Source organism: Ammospiza nelsoni, chromosome 1 (assembly GCF_027579445.1).
Source record: "Ammospiza nelsoni isolate bAmmNel1 chromosome 1, bAmmNel1.pri, whole genome shotgun sequence".
NCBI classification, from domain to species: Eukaryota; Metazoa; Chordata; class Aves; order Passeriformes; family Passerellidae; genus Ammospiza; species Ammospiza nelsoni.
The window spans coordinates 9,282,108-9,302,739 of NC_080633.1; the positions used below are offsets into that span (position 1 = coordinate 9,282,108).

Consider the following 20,632-nt stretch of genomic DNA (forward strand, 5'->3'; position numbering starts at 1 on the left):
GTTCCTTCCTAAAATGAACACTCTCACCCTGTCTTTTCATTAGTCAAGCTCTTTTCAATCAATGTAACAAAGTTATTTCACTTTACTTAAATATGCAGTTTAGAACTTCTTTGAGCCCTCTTTTGACAAACATGTTTTCAGACTGCTACAGCCACAGCCTCTGCTAGAAACTGTCCCTTTGGGCACCTCTGGAACCACAGAGAGCAGGCAAGCTGCAGGGAAGTGCAAGAGTCCGTGTAAGTTAGCATACTGCTAGAAATCATGTGCAGTATAAGTGTCTTTTAAAAACAAGAAAGCATACCCAGAACAATAGTGATGACTACTCAGTTGCTTCCCTTTACTTACCCCTCTTCCCAGCTCCTGGGATTTGGGGGTGGGGAGGAAGGAGAGGTGGTCATATTCTTGTTATTTGTTTTGGATTTAAGATACCAAGACTTCCTTCTGATACTTCACATTTTAAACCATTTTTATTCACTTACTCCTCACTTAATACTTCTCTAAAACCATCTTTTTCAAACAATATCAATATTTAACTCAGATGAATCACTAACACATCATTTATTCCTTACATCCTTCTCTAAGCACATCAGTAAGCAAATGTAAGCATTTCTAAATTTCAAATAATGCAGGCATTTTGAAATAAAAATTTCTGAATTTGAAATAATTTTACACTCAGCATTCTAAAGTTCTTCCTATTTTCCTTAGGAGATAAAACACTTTGACTTTATTCTTAAATTTTAATACAAAGTTAAGTTCTTAAAGAGTTATGCACACAGTTGAAATGAACACATAGCATATAACCTCATGCTATTTTGAAATTCTTCTCTGAAAGAACCTGGAGGTGTTGGTTTTTTGATGGATATCTCATGGTGTTTTGAAAGACTAAGTAAAGGTCTCTTATGAATCATTTTGGCTAAAAAGCTTCTTGGAAAAGCAGCGAACAATTTGTCCTGAAGAGCTGCAGCTGAGTTAACTCTTCAAACATTTCTCATCAGGAAGATCATAGCAGGCTACAAAGTGTGCCCAAGTGCATGCTCACAGAGCTTTCATAAAGTCAGGGCAGCTGCAGAGCAGTTCCTCTTACAGCTGAGGAGATAACTGCCAACAAAAGGTTATAAAAGTGTCTTTGCATCCAACAGTGTTTGCCAAACCAGTTTCCCCTTCCTGTTCTTTCCATCTCCAAATGGCAGCAGCTTTGTAATGTCCAAAATACATATCAGGATCAGAAGATAGTACCTGTCTTCCTGTGTTTACACAGATGTACCTTTTTTCCAAGGAATTAAATTCCATTACAAGTTTACTTTTTAAAACATGAATCCATCCATGACAGCAGCTCTGTCATAACACAGGTCACTCAATAAACAGTTTCCAACAAAGTTCAAAGCACCAAGATCACCATACACAAAAATGTTTCTAAGGCCTGACTATTATCAAGTAGCAAGGTCCCAGATAAGCTGTCAAAAGTCAAAGATTCTGTGATTTCACACTGATTTTTATGCTATTTGTCTTTAGAAAAAATATCAAAGAAAATTACAGGGCTTCCTATAGACTAGTTTCAGAATGGGAACTAGACAGTGCTCCCAAAGGGAAAAAAACCAGAGTATTAGCTAAAGGTATTTTCTGAACTTCAGTGGTGAAGTCAAACAGGTTAAGACAGCTGAAACAATAACTGTACCTGATGAGAGCAGGACTTTTTGAAGAAAGAATGCTACTTCCTTTCTGTAGCACTGGCAACCTTTCCCTTTCCCAGCAAAAGCTCAGAACCTGATTTTGCTGCTAAAACACAGCTGAAGATAGTTATCTGGAAAAGCTGATGTGAAAGGAGAACAACAGGATCTCAAGGCAAGGGAGACAGAAGTACCTACTTTGACATGAACCCCTTTCTTCCATCTCAAAACAATTAACACACAGGCTGCCATACACAACCAGGTCAATCAGGCTGCCATAGACCAGCACCTAACAAACAGTTCTGGTTTTCCACTTTCCTTGTGGAGATGGACAGGAAAAGAATCATCTATTTCTGTGAAAAACAATTTTTTTTCCTGACATATTAAAAATTCTATGCTTACCTGCTTTCCTTTTGTATCTTGTGATTATAAAGTAAGAAACTATGTAGAGAACAGCAAACAGGAGAAAACAGATCTGGAAAAATAAAATTGCATTTATTAGGTCATGAACAAATGCCTGGATTATAATAAGCAGTAAATCTAATTTAAACGATTTAAAATGGAATTCAGATTAATATCAGCATATTTTATGTAAATTTCAAGACTGTTATATCTTATTAACAGAAAGTTAAACCCACTAAAACAGCTTGATTAGAGCAACAGGTATTGCATCAATTATATGGTCAGCAAGTTTTACTCTAAAATTAAGAGAAAAGACTTATTCACAGTGTGATTTTTTTTTTGTTTGAGGGAAGGTGAGTGGAGTGGGATGGACTGATTTTTGAATTTTGAATCTACTTGATTTGTAAAAGTTATCAGGCTTTGCATCCCCTTCAAAAGTCCCCTAAGGGTAGTTGTATTTTACAGAATGGGCTCTTGAGGATCCATTTTGGGCTATGCTGTCAGCACATGTGGAAAGAAACAAACATGTTTACTATCTGCATCCTGTCTTGAATCAAACAAATTCCAAGTGACAACACACAGAGAAAACTCGTGCCTACAGTGGATGTCCAAGCATGAGCTCATCAAACATGAGGTTTCCTTCACAGTCAGGAGCCAAGGGCACAACTTCCCTTCTCAAAGGTTGGTGGTTTATTTAGGTCAGATACATCTTCAGCCCACAATGCCTTGGACCAAGTTGTTTATAAGATTTGGCTCTACATTAACAGTACAATAAGATAAGACCAAAATGCCTAAAAAAATGCTGGAAATAATAACTGTAATAATAACTCTAGGAAGGGAATTGAACAGCAGGAAAGTTTTAGCCCTCCAAGTCTTTACAGGTTTAAAAAATGAAAAAAAAAACCCACAAAAACAAACCCCACAGATTTTATTTTCTCCTGAATGAAGCATCAGTGGCTCAACACTGCTGCCTTAATCCTGGATGCCTATGCCTATTAAACACATGAGTCAGTCAGAAATGCAACAAGAAGCAAGCATGCCATTCTGTTTTGGAAATGTACTCCACTGGACAATAGCTGACCTATTCCTTTAAGCTATCATTTGTAGATTTTTTGCCTTTAAGACTCACTGTCTTAAAAAAAAATCAAGAGCAGAAAGGCTACCCTAAGAGAAAGGGAAAGGTCAAAGTGAAGATAGTGATCATAGCCCTAGATACAGATAAATCTGCATCTAAATAACAATACTGCATCCAAACCAGCAAATCACAGTGGAAAATGATGTATTATTCATGCAAGACAGACCTTCTAATAAATACTGATAAATATAAACTGAAAGGGTTGTTTTTCTGGTGCAGTCAGACATTTCAGATTTTAAAAACCAAGTATAGCCAAGTATCTGAGTATGGCATTTGGGTGACTTCCAGGTCCCTCCCTGGGACAACAGTGCTGTAAGTCTGGAAGTGGCAACCCAGCTCATTCTCTGTGCAGGAAACACAGCAGCAACACCCAAAATACAGGCACTGAAAATGAGATTTCATAACTAGATCTCTGAATTCCAATCTTTAATATGAATAGAGCTTACCACTCCAACTTTTTTAAGGATGCCTCAAAGAAGAAATGGTTTTGATAAAGAATTCAGTTCTTTATATAAGTCATTCTAAAGAATGTTATTAAGATTTAATAAAAAAGAAGTTGGTGTATTTTTGAAACAGGAAGAACAAAACAAACTGAGAACAGCCTTGGTTTTTGAGTCCTCTGACACAGCTCGTCCTGTCAGTATTGGAAAATGCATTGCCAGTGCTGAAAGAGAATCCTTCTCTAAGCTTCAGTTCCTCTGAAAACTAGACCAAGGCTACAGCTAGAGACATCTAATTTTAGGCACCCACTTTTGAAAATCAGGTATCACATAAACAGGGTAAGGGAAATCTTTAAAAATCTGTCAGATGCAAATAATACGGTGTAACATGTGTAAAAGAAAAATAGTTTAAAAGTTAAGCTCATTTTTTGTTTAATTTTATTTCAAACAAGAATAAAAATTACTGCAGTTTTGTTTACACCTTCAAATAGAGCAGCTGACCTTTATTCTACCTGTGATAGCAAGGTTCCAAAATGTGGGTCTGTACTTACAAGGCACCACTGAGATAACTGAGGTATTTTGAGGGCAGAGCAGACAAAAGCTGTCCAGCAACACAAACTGTCAAATGCTGAATTTCTGGTCTTAGATAACAGCTACTCTGTACCCAGCAATAAGGGGTAACTCTACAGCCTGGTGTAATTCTCCCTTTACTTCTGTCAGATTTGAGAACAACTTTGTAAATGTCTGATTCAGTTTACTACTGAAAATTCACAAAATTTTAAAATTGTTGACAAAGAAAAATTCTATTAAGTTAAAGCTTTATGATCTTAAAAAAGAGCTCAGATGAAAAGTCCTTCATACTGACCAAAACAAGTTAAACAGCAAACTCAGAAACATTACTGCAGTCTCACTTTACACTCAGTGAAACCTCTGATCCTGAACTGTTTCTAACCATGCATTCTGAACAGCTTTCTAAAGGAAGCAGCTCAAGTCAGCATCCCAACTATTTTTAGAGTAGAACTCAGTTAAGCTGGGGAAAAGGAATGTGTTGCCTATGATAGCTGAAGAATAGGCTCCACTGTCCTGTCATCACTGCAACCCTGGGCTCCTATTCCTCATCCTGCTGTTTGTTTCAGGATATTTTTGTATTAGGAAAAGAAACCATCCAGCCTTGTTCGTATTTGCTGTAGTTTCAGTTCATGTTTCTCAATTATGAGTGGCTGGGCTTGTATGCAGCACTCCAGGTAAGATTTTACAGCTGCAGGCAACAGCACTGAGTCCTTCCTGCTGCACTGAAAATGCTTCTCCACACTCACATTGATACCTCAGGTTTTAGCTTTTTGTTCTTTCTTTTTTCTGATTTTGTGCTGGTTTGCTGTGTGGGTCTGGGTTTCAAATTAGGGGACAGTAAGGTGTGGGTCTGGGTTTCAAATTAGGGGACAGCAAGGTGTGGGTCTGGGTTTCACATTAGGGGATACCAGGGTGTGGGTCTGGGTTTCAAATTAGGGGACAGTAAGGTGTGGGTCTGGGTTTCACATTAGGGGACAGCAAGGTGTGGGTCTGGGTTTCATACTAGGGGATGGCAAGATTCAGGTCTGGGTTTCACATTAGGGGATGGTGAGCTCTCTTCACAGAGCAGGCAGACACAACAATTCCTTCTCCAGCTGGGGACCCAAGGACAGCCAATCTGGGTCACAGGCCCAGGAGTATAAACAATGTGGACTGAGGAGAGAAAAACAAGAAGGATGGGACTCCATGGGCTGGGGTTGTAACTGGACAATTTGTCCAATATGCTAATGGACCAAAACTTATAAAAATGTGAGATCCTGTCACCAAGCCCTCTTTTGCTTCCAACTTGGAGCCATGCAGGCAGAGCCACAGCTGTGGCTCTGGTACTGCCAGGGTGTGGCCTTTGAAGGCTCTACAGTAAATATTCTCTTTATTCCCCTTAACTCTGTCTAGCCTCTGTTCCAGCTGCTTAAGGCATCAGCCTGAGAGCCACACTGGTAACTCAGCATTAACCTCCTGCCACTGGATCCACCAGCACTGTCCTCCCCAATTGCTTACAGCAGAGTAACTCTCAAGTTTCAGCAGAAATTTGGTTTTAGGGATCAAGTTCATCACCATATATTTTCTTTTTTTTTTAAACCACATCTTAATGTCACAATGCATACAATTATCTATCAATTCCATTTCTAATCTCTTAATAAAAAGCACAGTTAATCATACTGAAATAGGGCACTAGTCACAAAAGAACATAATACACAAAACTACATTGATATCTTCAGTAAAAATAAAAATTTAAAAGAGCCTTTATTCTATTAATTCCATCTTTCCTTCAGAAACTACTGTGTGTGTCAGTATTGGAGGCAATACTGGAATACAATGTTAAATCCAAATTATATTGCGAGTTGTTTCCAACCAAAAAGCAGTGATTAATGCCATCATAACAGCTCACAAAAGGAGGCTGCAAATATAACAAATCTAGGATGAGCTGTATTCCTCAGATCCCCATGTTCTCTGCAAGCTTTTTACCAGAGCTCAAATGAAGCTTCTCCAGGTTTTACTTGGGCAGACAGTCAAGACACTGTGCAGAGAATGTACCCAACTGTGAAGAATAAGGATTGCTGATATTCCCCACCTCACAAGAAATAATACCTTTCTATCTTAAAGTTTATTTCCTTAAGTTCATTCCAAATTTGAGGGACAAAATAGTTGTGGACCTGTTGCCATAATCAGACAGGGAAGCTACTTTAAACGCAACTAGAGTGCATTCTGACCTTACAGGGGAAATACACTGTCCATGTTTAACCAGGTGGATCAAAATATAAAAGAAATTACAAGGAGCCCAAGACTTGTCCATGCTTATAGCCAAACAGTCATCCAAAGCAATTCTTAATAATTTGTGATGTCTTTGTGTGCACAGCACTCAGTAATTGAAAACAAGACACACCGACTCTGTGCCACACCCCAGGGCTCCTTTTTAACACATGGCACATTAAGAAATCTTCAAACATCAAGCAAATAATTCATTTATATCTCTTCCCACAGACTAAGCACAACTTCTGGTAGGACAAGCAAAAAGCAACCTGTCTTCCCCTGAAGCCCTTAATCTTTACTCAGGAAAGGAAGCGCCTTCTGCTCCTGCTTAGATGACACACCAGGAGAGGCTGCCTGTGAGACTGCACTACACTCTTGTGTCTCTTGTGTAGAGACACAAGACTCTTCCACAGTGTCAGACCCCTGGATCTCTCATCCAGAGGCATCCAAGTATGATCTACACCACACTCTTGGATCTGTGCCACACATCTCCCAGCTCCTGTGAGAATTACCTGCATACCCTGTGCCTCTAAGGGGCCAGCACTGAAGGTTACACGAGCAGTAACAGCCTGAACCAGGTCAAATCAAGTTGTAGTTATCCCAGTGGCAATTACTGAAAATCAGCTGACACTCATTTGTCTGTGTGGATGATCTTTAAAACTCTGGCACTGGAATTCATGCCTCAGATTGGGCAAGCAGCATCTTATGTTGCAAGTGTAAGAGCTACACTTTCATGCTAAGAAAGACTATGCTCAAAAATGTGTAAGGTTCTCTTTTTCTCCCTCTCACAAACAAGATTCAACCATCTTTTACAACTGCAATTTGTGAGTGTGATGCATTAAAAGCTGCATTTCTATGTACAGGATTCCATTATATATAATGGATATATAATATTCATTATACAACATGGAATTATTCCCAACCGTTGTGAGGGAGCTGTATTTTACACTGGAAAAAAGCATTTAGGTGCCTTGTCCAGTAATTGCTCATCACCCCTCAGTCAGTGTGCCCTGGCAGCACACACCTTAAAGAGCATCCCTGGCTGGATTACCTGAAGCAAAGCAAATAATCATGGGAAGTAATTCTCTCTCTCTCTCCAAACAGCATTCACCCTGTCTATTTTGAGCCACCAGCACAAGAGTTGGCAATTACAGAAAGGATGGTCACCAATGGTCAGGAGGCTGGAACACTGCCCTGGTGTCCTCAGCATGTTCAGCCTGAGGACAACAAGGCTTCAGGAGGATCTGACAGCAGCTTGCCACCACTTATGAGGAGGTCACTAAAAAGAGCTGAGCTCTTGACATGGTGATGAGACTGAGTTAAGAAGAAATCCCCTCCATGAGCAGAGCCAGGCAGGGGAATCAGTTGCCAGCAAGGCTACAAATCTCCATTCCTGGAGGATTTCAAGCCCCAAGTAGTCTGATACCACAGCTGACCCTCCCCTGAGCAGGAGCCTGGAGTGCACTCAGCCTTATTTTCTACTTTCCTGACTAAACCAGCATCATTACAAACTTAGTCACTTCATAATTTATACCCTTCTCCAGGCCATTTATGAATGTGTTATTAAGTGTAAGCACAGGCCCTGTAGGGCTGTGTCAGGGATGTCCTCCCACTGTGAGAGAGGCAGACATCTTGCAGAACAACCTTAGCAGCAAGGAACCACCACAGACCTGCTTCACAGAGAGACGTCCCACACGTAGCAATGTTCTTTAACCTAACAACACTTCCAAGCACGAAACACAGATTCAACACAGGTTCATCAGAGAAAATAAGTGATTGCTTCCTCCAACTTGATTGCATGCTAGCATATAGAGCAGGGAAAATCTGGAGGAGCAAGGGACAAGCAGCAAACAACATTTTACTATGCCATGTATGAAATTAAAGATCAGGAAGCTCCAAAAAGTAGCTCCAAAATGTAAGGGAAGAAAGGAAATAACTTTAAAATGAAGTGGCTGTGTCAGTATTAAAATAAAGTCACTGCTATTACATCCACAAGCATTTCTATGCAAATGATACACAAAACAAGGCTACAGACACATCTCCACTTCTAGCTGCTACTTTACAGAATGTGTCCTTATCTGTAAACAGAGAAACCAGCACAGAGAAAAGAGAAGGCAGAGATCACTCTGGGTAATACCATCATGTAGAATATGTCTATTTACATGTTTAAGTGTTGAAAATGAAACAGTCAGTATTTTGCCTGTGATTACTATCTACAGAAAATAATAGTGTTGTCCTTCTGGGTTTTAATTTCTGTAATAGAGAACAACAAACACACCATTATACATCCATCTCTTAATGCTGTTGAAGTATTTTAATGTGCATTACAATACCACAAGGCAATTAAAAAGCTTCCTCCTACTGTCCTACTTGGCAACTGCTTTTATTTACTCATAGAAAAGATGGCAAGAATAAACAGCAAGAAAATACAGGTGGAGACAAGCAGCTCTGCTTGGTCTATTTCTAATAACTCAATTGAGACTTAATTCTATTTCTAATAGAAATAGGTCTATTTCTAATAACTTAACTGACACCTAAAAAGCAAACGAGGCATTCCACCTGTTTTGGATGTGCCAACAGTAAGTGACAAACCAACAAAGCACACTAAAGAAAACTGAAATCTTTGTCTATGGTCTCAGTTTGACCTTGGCATTCATTGTATCATCTGCTCTGGAAATCTCATTTTTCTCACATGAGACATGAACTCTGCTGTGGTTAGATTAAGTTCACTCTAAACCAGCCAGCCTCATACACTTGGCATGACACACTAAACTTAACCTTAGGAGAAAATATCAAATATGTTCTATGACTGTCTATGACCAGAGATGAATTTTGCTCATTAACACTGCTCTCCATACCTATGATTCCCCTCCATGTATGGCCTCTTCTCAGGACTCCTCCCTGGCTTAAAACATTTGCAAGAGGCTGACCCACTTTTTTTGACTCCTAAGTCATGAAGAAATTATAAATGGTTCAGAGGCATGTGCCTAGACTTGCTCATCCAAAATAAACACCCAGGATCCAATGAAAAGTAAGAAATACTCAAAATATATATTATATTTTATAAATATATATTACAAACATAAATATAAATTATAAATATATTCTAAATATATTTCTGTGTACCAGAAATTCTGCTGAAGATAATAACCAGCTTCTACAGCCCTTCACTCAAAAATGTTTTTCAGCACAGGAGCAAGATTTAAAAACACTCTAGAATTAACACAATAGCACCAACCTAGATCATTCTAACATTCTGTCTCTGAATGAGGCATAATTCAACACTGGAAAGTCAGGCTGTAATAATTAGTTATATTAAAACTCCAGAGTCATACATTAAAAATTCATTTCTGTAAAAATAACCTCAAAAGCTTCATTAATATAGACTTGGTAAACAATTTATTTAAGACAGCCTCTTTGATAATATTAATTTTCAGGGCAAGATGCAGAAGATCTTAGAAGACAGTTAATAAACTTTCTTACCCTAACACATAAAAATACTCTTCCTTGTCTTCTCACACATATATCCTGGAACATTTTTAAGTGGCACTCTCACTCCCAAAACACAAACATATTTTAACTGCAATAGCTGTATGTTTTCCCAATTCTCACCGATTATGCAGACTGTCCACAAGTTACCACAGTCTGAAACTCAGCAAATATTTGAGACATGTTCCTATTGTCAAATTCAACTAAAACTCATCAGCACCAATTTTTCCCATAAACACATTAAAAACAGAAATTACAGGTAGATAATGGAAAAATTGGATAATCAAGGCCTAAACAGGGACTTAAAATCAAGAGTAGTGTGGGATCTCAGCACCTCAGGACGGAGGTGCAGAGTGGCCGAGACCACCCTTGGGGGGCTCGGGAGTCCTGGAATGTTGCCAGAAGTGTCTGGTGGCTGGACTTTGATCCGACACAGGAGATGACACCTGTATGAGGACTGGGAGGAATTCACTGGGTGAATGGTGAAGGGATAAGTTAATTAGAGTGTAAAACACAGGGTTTAGGATTTTGGTACAGGGGGGTCTAAAGAAGTAAGATGGAGGAATTGGGGCGTGTCCTGTTCTTCTTCTTCTTCTTCTTCTTGGCCTCCATCTTCTGTGGTGATGGTGGCACTTTGGGATTGGTTATTACTAGAAGTGCACTGGTTAATAAGGGTAGAAGGTATTGGGGAAAAATGATAAATATTGTACACGTAACTTCGGGTATAAAGATAAGTGACCGCCCGGGGGCTTGGGGAGTGTGCCCATGGCTGACTTGCTGTGCAGACCTCTGTCGGGCTGAAAGAAAATCTTTTAGATAAACAATTAATAAACACCGAGACCGAGACAAGATCAGAAGTCTCTCCTCGTCCTTTGAAGCGCCGGGCTCTTCAAGGCCATCCCTGGGCCTTTCCAGGCCACCTAGACAGCACAGAAAACTTACAAGCCTAAACAGCCGAGAAACCGAGCAAGTGGCATCCCTGAGCTATCTCCGGACATAAATCAGCACCGGGAGAAACAGTGAAATCTACAGAGTAGAACTGAAGCACCATGTTTTGATGACAACTGTGAAGCCTATGCTGGAAGCCCCACAAGAAGGTAAAAGGGGAAAAATGACACACAATACCCTGATTCAATCCTCTGTACATTAACCCAGCCATGTGCAAACTTCAGTGCCATCAGTACAGCACACACTGCCTGCTGCAGGGCACACGGGGTTTGGAAATGGAGAAACTGAAACACACTTCTGTATTTTCCAGTTAATCAAAGCTTTCAAAAATAATTCAAGTGCTCAAATATTAGAACAGTACAAAACCCAGGGCTCTCTCTTGAAATCATGCTGATGGTAGTTAGAAACAACTTTTATATCCAGCTAATCAAAAAACTAGAAATCTCTGTATGGGGAGAAACACATACATGAATATTCAACACCCAGCTGATAAAACAGCAACAGGAGTTTTGAAACATCTTTCTGAGGGTCAGCTGGGTCCCAAAGAGCACAGGTCAAAGCTGCTGAAAGCATGAAGCAATCTCACCTGTCACACCTAATCAGGGGTCAGAGCAGCAGCTCCTTCCAGGTCACCTCTACCTGCCTGTCACCCTCCAGTGACACAACAACCAAGGCTGTTTGTCACTGCAGGCATAAAAACAAACTCCAGTCATGACTTTCAAAGTCTCTCCTCTTCCTGTGCTAGAAGTTGTTTAAATTCTTGAGCAAGATTGTTCTTTAGAAGGCAGGGCCCCAAGTCATTTGACAGCACACATGAAAGAATCAGTGGTTTTCAAGGGAAAGGGGAGAGTGGGAGTAGAGAGTGATGCAGAAATTAAGATTTTCTCAATAAAAGTTATCACTGCCCTCCTAAATGAGAATAAATACCCAATTAAATAGGAATGGCTAAAAGACAGGAAAGGAGAAAGCACTTCAGTTTAGAAGAAAAAAACACGTGCATAATCTTCAAATCCAACCAGTAAACTTATACTGAATGAAATCTTTTCTTTAGTGTTCCTCAACCCAATATTCCATGTATGTCTAAATAACTGAGCCCTGAATTTATCATAATGTCACTGTATTACCACACCTGTGTGGGTGCGGCTGGTGAGAGAGAGACAGCGAATCTTGTTTCTTGAATCAGAAGGCATATTTATTAAGATATTATATATAATACATTATTACTATACTAATAGAATATAGAGAGAAGTTTGCAGAGCTGCTAGCTAAGCTAAGAATAGATAGAAAAGAATCTACAACAAAGTTGTGTTCAAAGACTCAGTCCCCTAACTTGCACTGGTGATTGGCTCTTAATTATAAACATAGAAAATGAGCCAATCAAAGTGTTCCTGTTGCATTCTCTAGCAGCTGATAATAATTATTTACCTTCTCTTCGGGGCCCTCTGGCCTCCCGAAGACACAGAAATCCGAAAGAAAGGATTTCTGTAGAGAAATGTCTGCGACATCACTGGCAATGTGCTTCAGATTCTCTCTCCACTCTGACTTTACCTCCTCTGCTACTCTGGTCACCTGCTCACCCATCTCTCAACTCTGTTTAACCTCTCTGAAAACACTTATTTCCAGGTGTTTTGTGTTTCCAGGTATTTCCAGAGGCTCTTGCGCTAATAAACTCAGGAACACTCAGCAACCTCCTCTCAGCAAAGACTGAGCTGTTATTACAGCCCTCCCATCTCACCCAGCCCCTCTGCTCCATGCCCAGCCACTTAAACAAAACCCAGGATGGATATGCTTGGTTTAGATCACATTATAAAAAGCTGGTTTTGTTTGCTGTCAATTCTTCCTCTTTTCATTAGATTTTCTCAAGTCTAATTACACCTTAACACAAAATTTTCTTAAACATATGCCTGTACCCTCCATGGAGTTTGTTGCCCTTTTGGTCAACTGCTCCTCCAAAAGAGCACACCAGTAACTCAAAAGGAATTATTTTGAACTGGAACTATTTGCCAATTTTTACACTTCAGCCTTTCATGCCTATTTTATGTAAACAGAAATAGTGGAACTCTCCAAAAGCTGTTTCTGTTTTGGGAATAAGTATCTCTCTGCACTTGTCCATGCCAAGTATTTTGAGATGTCTATTGATTCCAGATGGATCCACAGTGCTGATCCCCAGGACCAACAGCCAGAAGATGATTCATCACTTCTTAAAGTTCACTACAGCACCCTTGTTTACAAGTAAAGTTAAACTTTTAGGATTACAGATTTATGCCAACATTTTATATATGTAATTATGTTAAATATGCACCAATCTTTCAGCTTTATGTCTCATATCACTGCTACAAATACTTCTTTATTCGGTCACAAATATTTCCCAAAATATTTAAGGGGAACAAAAAAGAAGCAATACTTAGAAATCTAGGCAAAATTATTTTCTGAAATACAAGAAGCCATTTAAGACATAAAGCAGTCCTCAAGTTTTCAGTGTAAGGTAAAAAAAAATTGAAAGGCATCATTTTTTTTAATAAAAGAGAAACTTGCATAAGCATTCAAACAAAATCATTTCAGTATTTAATGAGTTTATTCTGATTAGAAGCATGGGTGATTTGTAAGAACATCACTGCTGGCAGAAAAAAGGGACTGTGAAAATCTCAGTTTGTTAAGGATGCACAACTGGTCACAGACAAGAGCCCACTACCAACAGAAGTGCTCAAAACAGCTCCCTCATTTTACAGCCTTACAGAGGACAGATGCCAGCAGTAGCCACACTGAATTAACTGAAGAAATAAACAAACGAAGATTCTCAGAATATTTAGCATCTGAAGCCTGCAACCCTGAAAACATTTAGTCCTTCAAATGGAAGCATATCACATTTAACATAAAACTCCATATTACACCAGTTTTAGTATCTGCCTGAACTCACATGGAACACTCAGAAGTTATAACAGCACTTTTGTATTTGAATTTATTCTACCAGGACTGATTTCTTTTCATTACATATTTAATATAATGAATTTATTTCCAAATATACTATGTTTATTCCTAACTAATAATTATATGGTGCTAATAATAGAACCTGGTAGTTCTGTTGTGTTCTTCCACAGTTTTCCCCACATTACAAATGGCAGCAGATTGTGTTTATTTTGCCAAACAACCCTCATCACCAGGTGTATGTGTATATTTTTAAATACTCAAAAGCCCACATTTGTTAAGCTGAAAAAGAACAAAAAATTTAGCTTGTATTTTTAAAAGTACAAGCTAATACTGCAGAGTAGAAGACTCAAACTGGAAAAAAAAGGAAGTTAATATTCTAAAAAGTAAACCCAGGGGACCACAGAGAGGCTCAAGCACTGCACTTGTTCCATTTCCATTTGAATAAACAGTTCACAACAATACCAGCTGAACATGGAACACTTTATAAACAGGCATAATAACAGGACCCAAGGGAAAAGCAGCTCCCTAGAAGTTCAAATATGTTCCATGGATGTGCAAGATCTCAGCAATTATAAATGAATCTGAAGGACCAGGAAGGTTAAACTAACAGAATATTGTCTGGCATTTTCAACTCCTTCACACAAATACTGACCAAGTGCAGAACACAAACCCTTTTCTGTACTTTGCCATCAGCTAAAGCTGCTCTGCAGAAAGATGCTCCCTTTAGCCAGAACTGAGGTGGCTCTGGCTTTGTTGAAATCAAGGATGTCACTGACTCCAAGCAAACTCTTGGCTTTGCCATCTCTTGCACTGGGTCACCAGTTCAGAGTCCCCACATTCACCTCATTGCATCTGAATTCTGAAGTTCAGACTCAGACCAAGTCTTGGTGTTTTCAACAACTGTCCAAAACAACAGCTCCTCTGTAGAGCAGATTGATGTTTGCAGAGCCATGCCTGCCTGGGGAGTTAACCACCTTCTAGCAGCACAAATCATCCCCATGAAGCAACAAAATCCAAGGCAGATGATTTTGTTGCAAACAGGCACCCTCTTGAAAAACAGGTGCCATACAGACACTCCAAATGAGGTCAAGAGCAAACAGGCCTGAGTTAAATTAAGCATTAAACCACTGAGTCACTTCAAAAGCAGATGAAGGATGTCTTTTTTAAAAAATAATCTTTTACTACCCTTGCTCAATCTATAAACATGTGTCAGAAATATTTGGGTTTTGAAGGTGGAATTAGCAGAAGTTGGCACCTGCAGAAAGAGACAGGCACCACCAGCAAAAGCATAACAAGGCTTGAATTTTTTTTTAATGTTACACAACTTTATGGAAAACTTTGTAGCTTGCCAGTTCAGAGAATACATGAAACAGAAATAAAGCATTACACTGCAGCTAAACTCAGTGTGCCCTTAGGACTCTGATTCCATCAGAGAGCACAATATAGAAATTCTGTATGCATTCAAAGAATATTTGTAAGAGGAAAGTGAAAAGGATTTTCTTTTCAACTACATCAGCTCACTTTGATTTCTGTTCTCTCACGGATGTATCATTTTAGATTCCAGTAAAGGCTGTGCCACACAAATAGCTCTTCAAAGGTTCTTCTAACAGACAACATAAAATTCTCTTGCTCCTAACAGGCACAGAGAGGTCTCCTCTGGTGTAATATTCCACAAGTGGAATGGAATGGTTTGGGTCAGAAGGGACCTTAAACAACATCTGTTCCCAACCCCCAGCCATGGGCAGGGACACCTTACACTGGAGCAGGTACCTCATAAAGCCCCATTCAAACTGGCCTGGAACCCTGCCAGGGATGGGGCACCCACAGCTTCTCTGGGCAGCCTGTGCCAGGGCCTCACCACCCTCACAGCTGAGAAATTCTTCCTACTATCTCATCTAAACCTACCCTAACCCAGTTTAGAACCACATCTTTTAATATCAAATGCTTCTTTGAACTGCTCTGCTGCCCCCAGCCCACCTGCAGCTGGAATCAGGGTTTAATGCCTGTGTCAGAGGGGAACATGTTCCCTGCTCCAGCTGAGGGCTGATGGTTACACCCACTGCCTACACAACAACCATGTATTTGCATATTTTAAGAAATTCTATTCACCATGTAACTTCATGGGCAGCAAGGGCAGGACTGGGAAGGAGAGGATTGAACATAATTGCACATGTAAGCAGCATGCTGTGTGTGCTCCAGCATGCTCAGACTAACCACAAATGCGCTCACAGCTCCAAAATTCTGCAGCCACGTGGGAGCCACAGCAGGCTGTACACCCAGGTGGGGGTGGCAGCACTCCATGCCCTCATAAAACCCTGTGGTGCTCCAACATTAATTAAAGATCACAACTGCACCAAGGTATGACTTAGAAGGCAACATTGTTATTATTATTCCTACTGATTAAACAATAACAAAGCTGGCCTGTGATCAATATTAACATCAAAGTGAAGTTTCAAGAGCAAGAATATTCTGAGTCCACTGTCCAAACAAAACAACACTGCACCTCTAATATATGAGTTACTGGTGTGTGATTTCTCACATGACTACACCAGTAGGAAGAGTCACCAACTGCTCTGGAGGGGCTGAAAAAGTCCCTGTAACTGTGGAGAAGTACCTGCAGTACAGATGAACTAGGTCTTCAAGAATTTAATAGACTTCACTATTTGTAATGGTACCTAGCCATTCCTTCAGACTCAAAAATCTGTTTCTTACTGAATGAAACCACAATATGTAACATCCAATTCATCAGAACAAGACTCTGGTGAAAGTAACTAGGAGGTAATTAGCACAAAATAGAATACAAATGGAAAAACGGACATGAGGGAAAAGAAAGAAGATTTGTACATACATTCATGTTCTCTTACCATAAAGGTGATTAAGATAATACTTAGAGTCCTCTTTACAAAGAAGTATTTTACTTTTAGTGCCCCTCCACTAGTCAGGACTTCCAGGACATAGACTACATCCATGCCCACAGAAGAGAATTCAAAAAAAATCCCATAAAGTAACTGCTCTCCTCATACAGGCTTGTTTTGCACTCTTCAGAAAAAAAGGTCCCAGAAATAGAATATTTCACAGGAAAGGTCTTAACATGGATTTGTATACTATAGAAGAGTAATCAACACATTCCAAGCAAGTCTGCTATCAAGTGACCTAGCCACACTGCTACATAAACCAGTTAACCATGGTATTTTTAGAGTCTCCCAAAAAGGGCTGAAAAACCTAAAGCTAAATTGTGAAATTCTATTTTAATTCAAGAAATCTGTTTTTTCCTCCCAGACAACAGGGTTGGCAAAGAAAACTTGCTGAGCCAGGACAGCACGTTCACAGGACACCGTGCTGCACGTCTCCCTTGCTCAGCCTGTGTTTCCTTCCTGGAATTGAAGCAGGAGAGACATGAGCCCCATCAAAACACCTCTATCAGATCTGAATAGTCCTGAGAACAATTAGAGGCTGTCGGAGAGGAAAGTGGAACTGCTCTGTCTGCACGCAGGGTGTAGTGCTGAACCTGCCTATGCAGGGCTGAGAGGGGACAGCACAGGCACTGCCATGTGCTCCACTGGGACAGCACGGGCATGAGGGAAACACCAGGTTTACACACAGCACTGCAAACAGCCCAGCAAGGCAGGAGAATCCCAGTATGACAAGCCATACCCTGAAATCCCATGCACACCTGACAGGAACAAAGCTGCACCTGAGGACTGAGGTGTTCACAGAATCCCAGAATGGGTCACAGTGGAAGGGACCGCAGTGGGGCATCTGGGCCAACCTCCCTGATCAAACAGGGTCATCCCAAAGCACGGGATTGCATCCAGTTCTTGAATATCTCCAGGAAGGGAGATGCCACAGCTCCTCTGGGCAGTCTGTACCAGTGCACGGTCACCTGCACAGTAAAGAAATTCTTCCTCATGTTCAGGTGTTTTTTTTCCATTGCCTCATCTCCTGGTGACTGGCACCACCGAGCAGAGCCTGGTCCATCCTCTGGGCGCCTCACCTTTAGATCCTTGTGCACACGAATGATGCCCGCCCGCAGCCATCCCTTGCCGAAGCTGAGCACTGCTCACGAGGCTGCTGCACCGGTACCTGTTCCGAGAGCCCTCCCATGGAACACACGGTGCCCTGCCTCATACACCGCATCTCCATCTTCTGCTGAGGGCACTCGGAGAGGAAAACCCTCCAGCGGGTGAGCTGGGCTGCTCCAGCTCCCGGGGCAGCTCCGGGAAGGTGCCCTCACCGCTCTGCCCACCCGAGACAGGCCCCCGAGTCCCGCCGGACACTGGGCGAGGGGCGGGCAAGGACAGCGGGGCAGAGCGGGACAGCCCGCCCGGGGACAGAGCTGGGGCAGAGGGCAGTGACAGCTCAGGGACGGTCTGCGGCGGCACCTACCGTGTACTCCCGCACTTGGCTGTGGAAGTTCTGCTCCCGGATCGTCACCTCGTCCGCTTCCATCCTTCATAGTACCGCGGCCCCCGCGAGCAATGGCGGCCGCCGCCGCCGCGCCTGCTCCTGCCCCGCCGGCGACGAGCGGGCCACCATGGCCGGAGGCAGCCCGGCTGCTCCCCCGGGCCCCGGCAGCGGCTGAGGAGCCCCGGCTCCGCCGCTCTGTCCCCGTCCGGCGGGCGCGGAGGAGGAGGAGGAGGAGGAGGAAGGGCGGGAAGCGCCGCCTCAGCTCCTCCTGCTGCGTCACCGCGCAGCGACCCCGGCGGGGGCGGGCAATGGGTGGGCGGGGTCAGACCGCGGGGGGCGTGGCTTATGGTAAAGTGAAGGGCTGGCGAAGTCACGCCCAGGGGCGGGGCCAAAGGAAGCGGGGAGGCGGGGCCGTGGTGGGGCGGGGCCGGAGCGCCAAAGGGGCGGGGCTGAGGGGTTTGGGGCGGGGCCTGGGGCGGGGCTGGTTTTACCGGCAGGACGGGAACCCAGAATCGCGGAATTGTTCAGGCAGGAAAGACCCCCGGGATCATCGGGTCCGGGCTATGTCCCAACATCACCGTGTCCACTAGACCGTGGCACTAAGGACCACGGTGTCTGTCCTTAAACACTCTCAGGAATGGTGACTCCCCCAGCCCCCCGGGCAGCCCATTCCAATGGGTAATCTCATTATTCCCTGTTCCCTCTACATGCACGGGCAATCTTCTTCTGAGTTTGCAAGTAGATCAATTGTCTAAATATACACGGAAGACCATTAATCTAGGACATACTATAAATTATAGATTGTGGTTTAGCAAATCAAACTTTTATTTCAATCCAGGTATGTATAATTAGTCTAAAGAAGTTTCAAAAATAAGGATCATAATTTTCTGCTTATTTACAACTATCGATACATTATACATGTTGTCAACGCCAATTATAATTCCAATTATATTAATTCCCCAGTCTCTGGCCCATTTTCTTGGTTAAAAGCAGATGGTAAAGTATTTATGAAATGTTAGACTTAGAAAAAGTAATCTTTGATTGATGTATTCCTCGTAGTCCTGAATGGATGCAGAAGGTCCTGCAGCTTCAGTATAGCCACAGTCCCACCCTTGTTCTTCTGACACTTGTGAAGACACAGACAAGGTATTTGCAGGCACAATCATACCAGGGGTGTGACAGGCCAGAAATGTTCCTGTGCTCTCTCCTCTTGAAGCTCACTGCTCAGGGAGGGAGACTTTAGGTGTTCACTGAGGCTGTAGGAACAGAATACCATTAAAAACAGAGTTGAAGGAGCAGGGAGCACAGTTTTTGAGCTGCTTCTTGGGAAAAGCTGTCCTACTTTACAGCTGTTTTCTGCACAGCACTTGATTCTGTCTGGTATTAGTACTTGTCTGGGGTTTTCTTCTTTGCCATTTCTCTTCAATCTCCTTTTCTTCTTCACATGCTGAAAGTGATGAAAGCATCCCTAGTTTCCAAGATGAATTTGACAAAGAATTAGGCTTTTAGTTGAAGCCTAGTTCTAATTTTGACTAGAATTAGGCTAGTGCTGTTCTCTGCTCAAGAGCTGGTCCAGACTGAGCAGTGTTACCAAGGGCAAGGTTATAGGTAGACAAAATCTCTTTTATTATAACAAACACAGTCTGGCATGTGCAAACCTGACCCCAGGGAAACCAAATTCTCTTAGAGATGCCTATAGAAGTATTGGAATAGAACAGACAGGATCCCAGCTCTCATCATCTTATATAAAAACCCACACAATAAATGACAATGGTATTGGAGCCAGGTATTAGGAACAGGATGGATTCAATGGATTTGTGATGGAGAGAGAAATGCTGACACCAGAGCAAAGCCACTCTAAGAACTTGGGAGAGCAGATGGCCCAGCCAAAGAGGAAGAACAGGAACAACCAGAGACTCAGCCAGCAGTCCAAGCCTGAGGGGAGGGTTAGTTCCTGGGCTACCTGGGAAATGACTCAGCCACTGCCAAGAAACAGCAATTCAAGCATTTCTAACTTTGCCTGCAGACATATTCAACACTGGAAGATTGTAAGGAAAATTAACTGTATTTTGGTAGCTTATAGAAATCGAAATTTAGAACACCTGAAGCTTCCACTCCCACGTGGGCAATATGTGTTCTTTTTAATTTACTGAATTTGAAGTAAACCTAAGGAGGAGATATAGTACATAATTTGTTTCATACTGTAGACTGTCAAGTTCTTTCTTCCAGTTGAGCAGATGAATCATCAGAAACAACATACACATTTATATTTACTGAAAAGGCAGGGGAGGGGTGGAAATAGCTTCCATCCTTTCTTGGGCAGAAGTTATGCTCAGTTCTGAGGTATCTACATCACAAAGGAAGGTCAGAGTAGCCACCACAGCAAAATCTATTTA

General features: G+C 41.7%; 1 protein-coding gene across 5 annotated transcripts in view; it reads right to left on the reverse strand.

Moving 5' to 3' along the window:
- LMBR1 (limb development membrane protein 1) overlaps window positions 1–18,496 on the reverse strand; it is a 64,683-nt gene extending 46,187 nt beyond the window's left edge. For 2 of the 5 annotated variants that reach the window (XM_059471733.1, XM_059471725.1), the window contains exons 1-2: window positions 18,216–18,496; window positions 2,070–2,142 (exon numbers count right to left, since the gene is read on the reverse strand). In XM_059471733.1, coding sequence (XP_059327716.1) covers window positions 2,070–2,142; window positions 18,216–18,278 — 136 coding nt within the window. In that variant the 5' untranslated portion in view covers window positions 18,279–18,496. Of the gene's footprint in view, window positions 1–2,069; window positions 2,143–17,502; window positions 17,551–18,215 lie in introns of those variants that run through there. The other 3 variants (XM_059471740.1, XM_059471756.1, XM_059471748.1) reach the window with 3 other exon arrangements.
- Window positions 18,497–20,632: the final 2,136 nt, after the last annotated feature.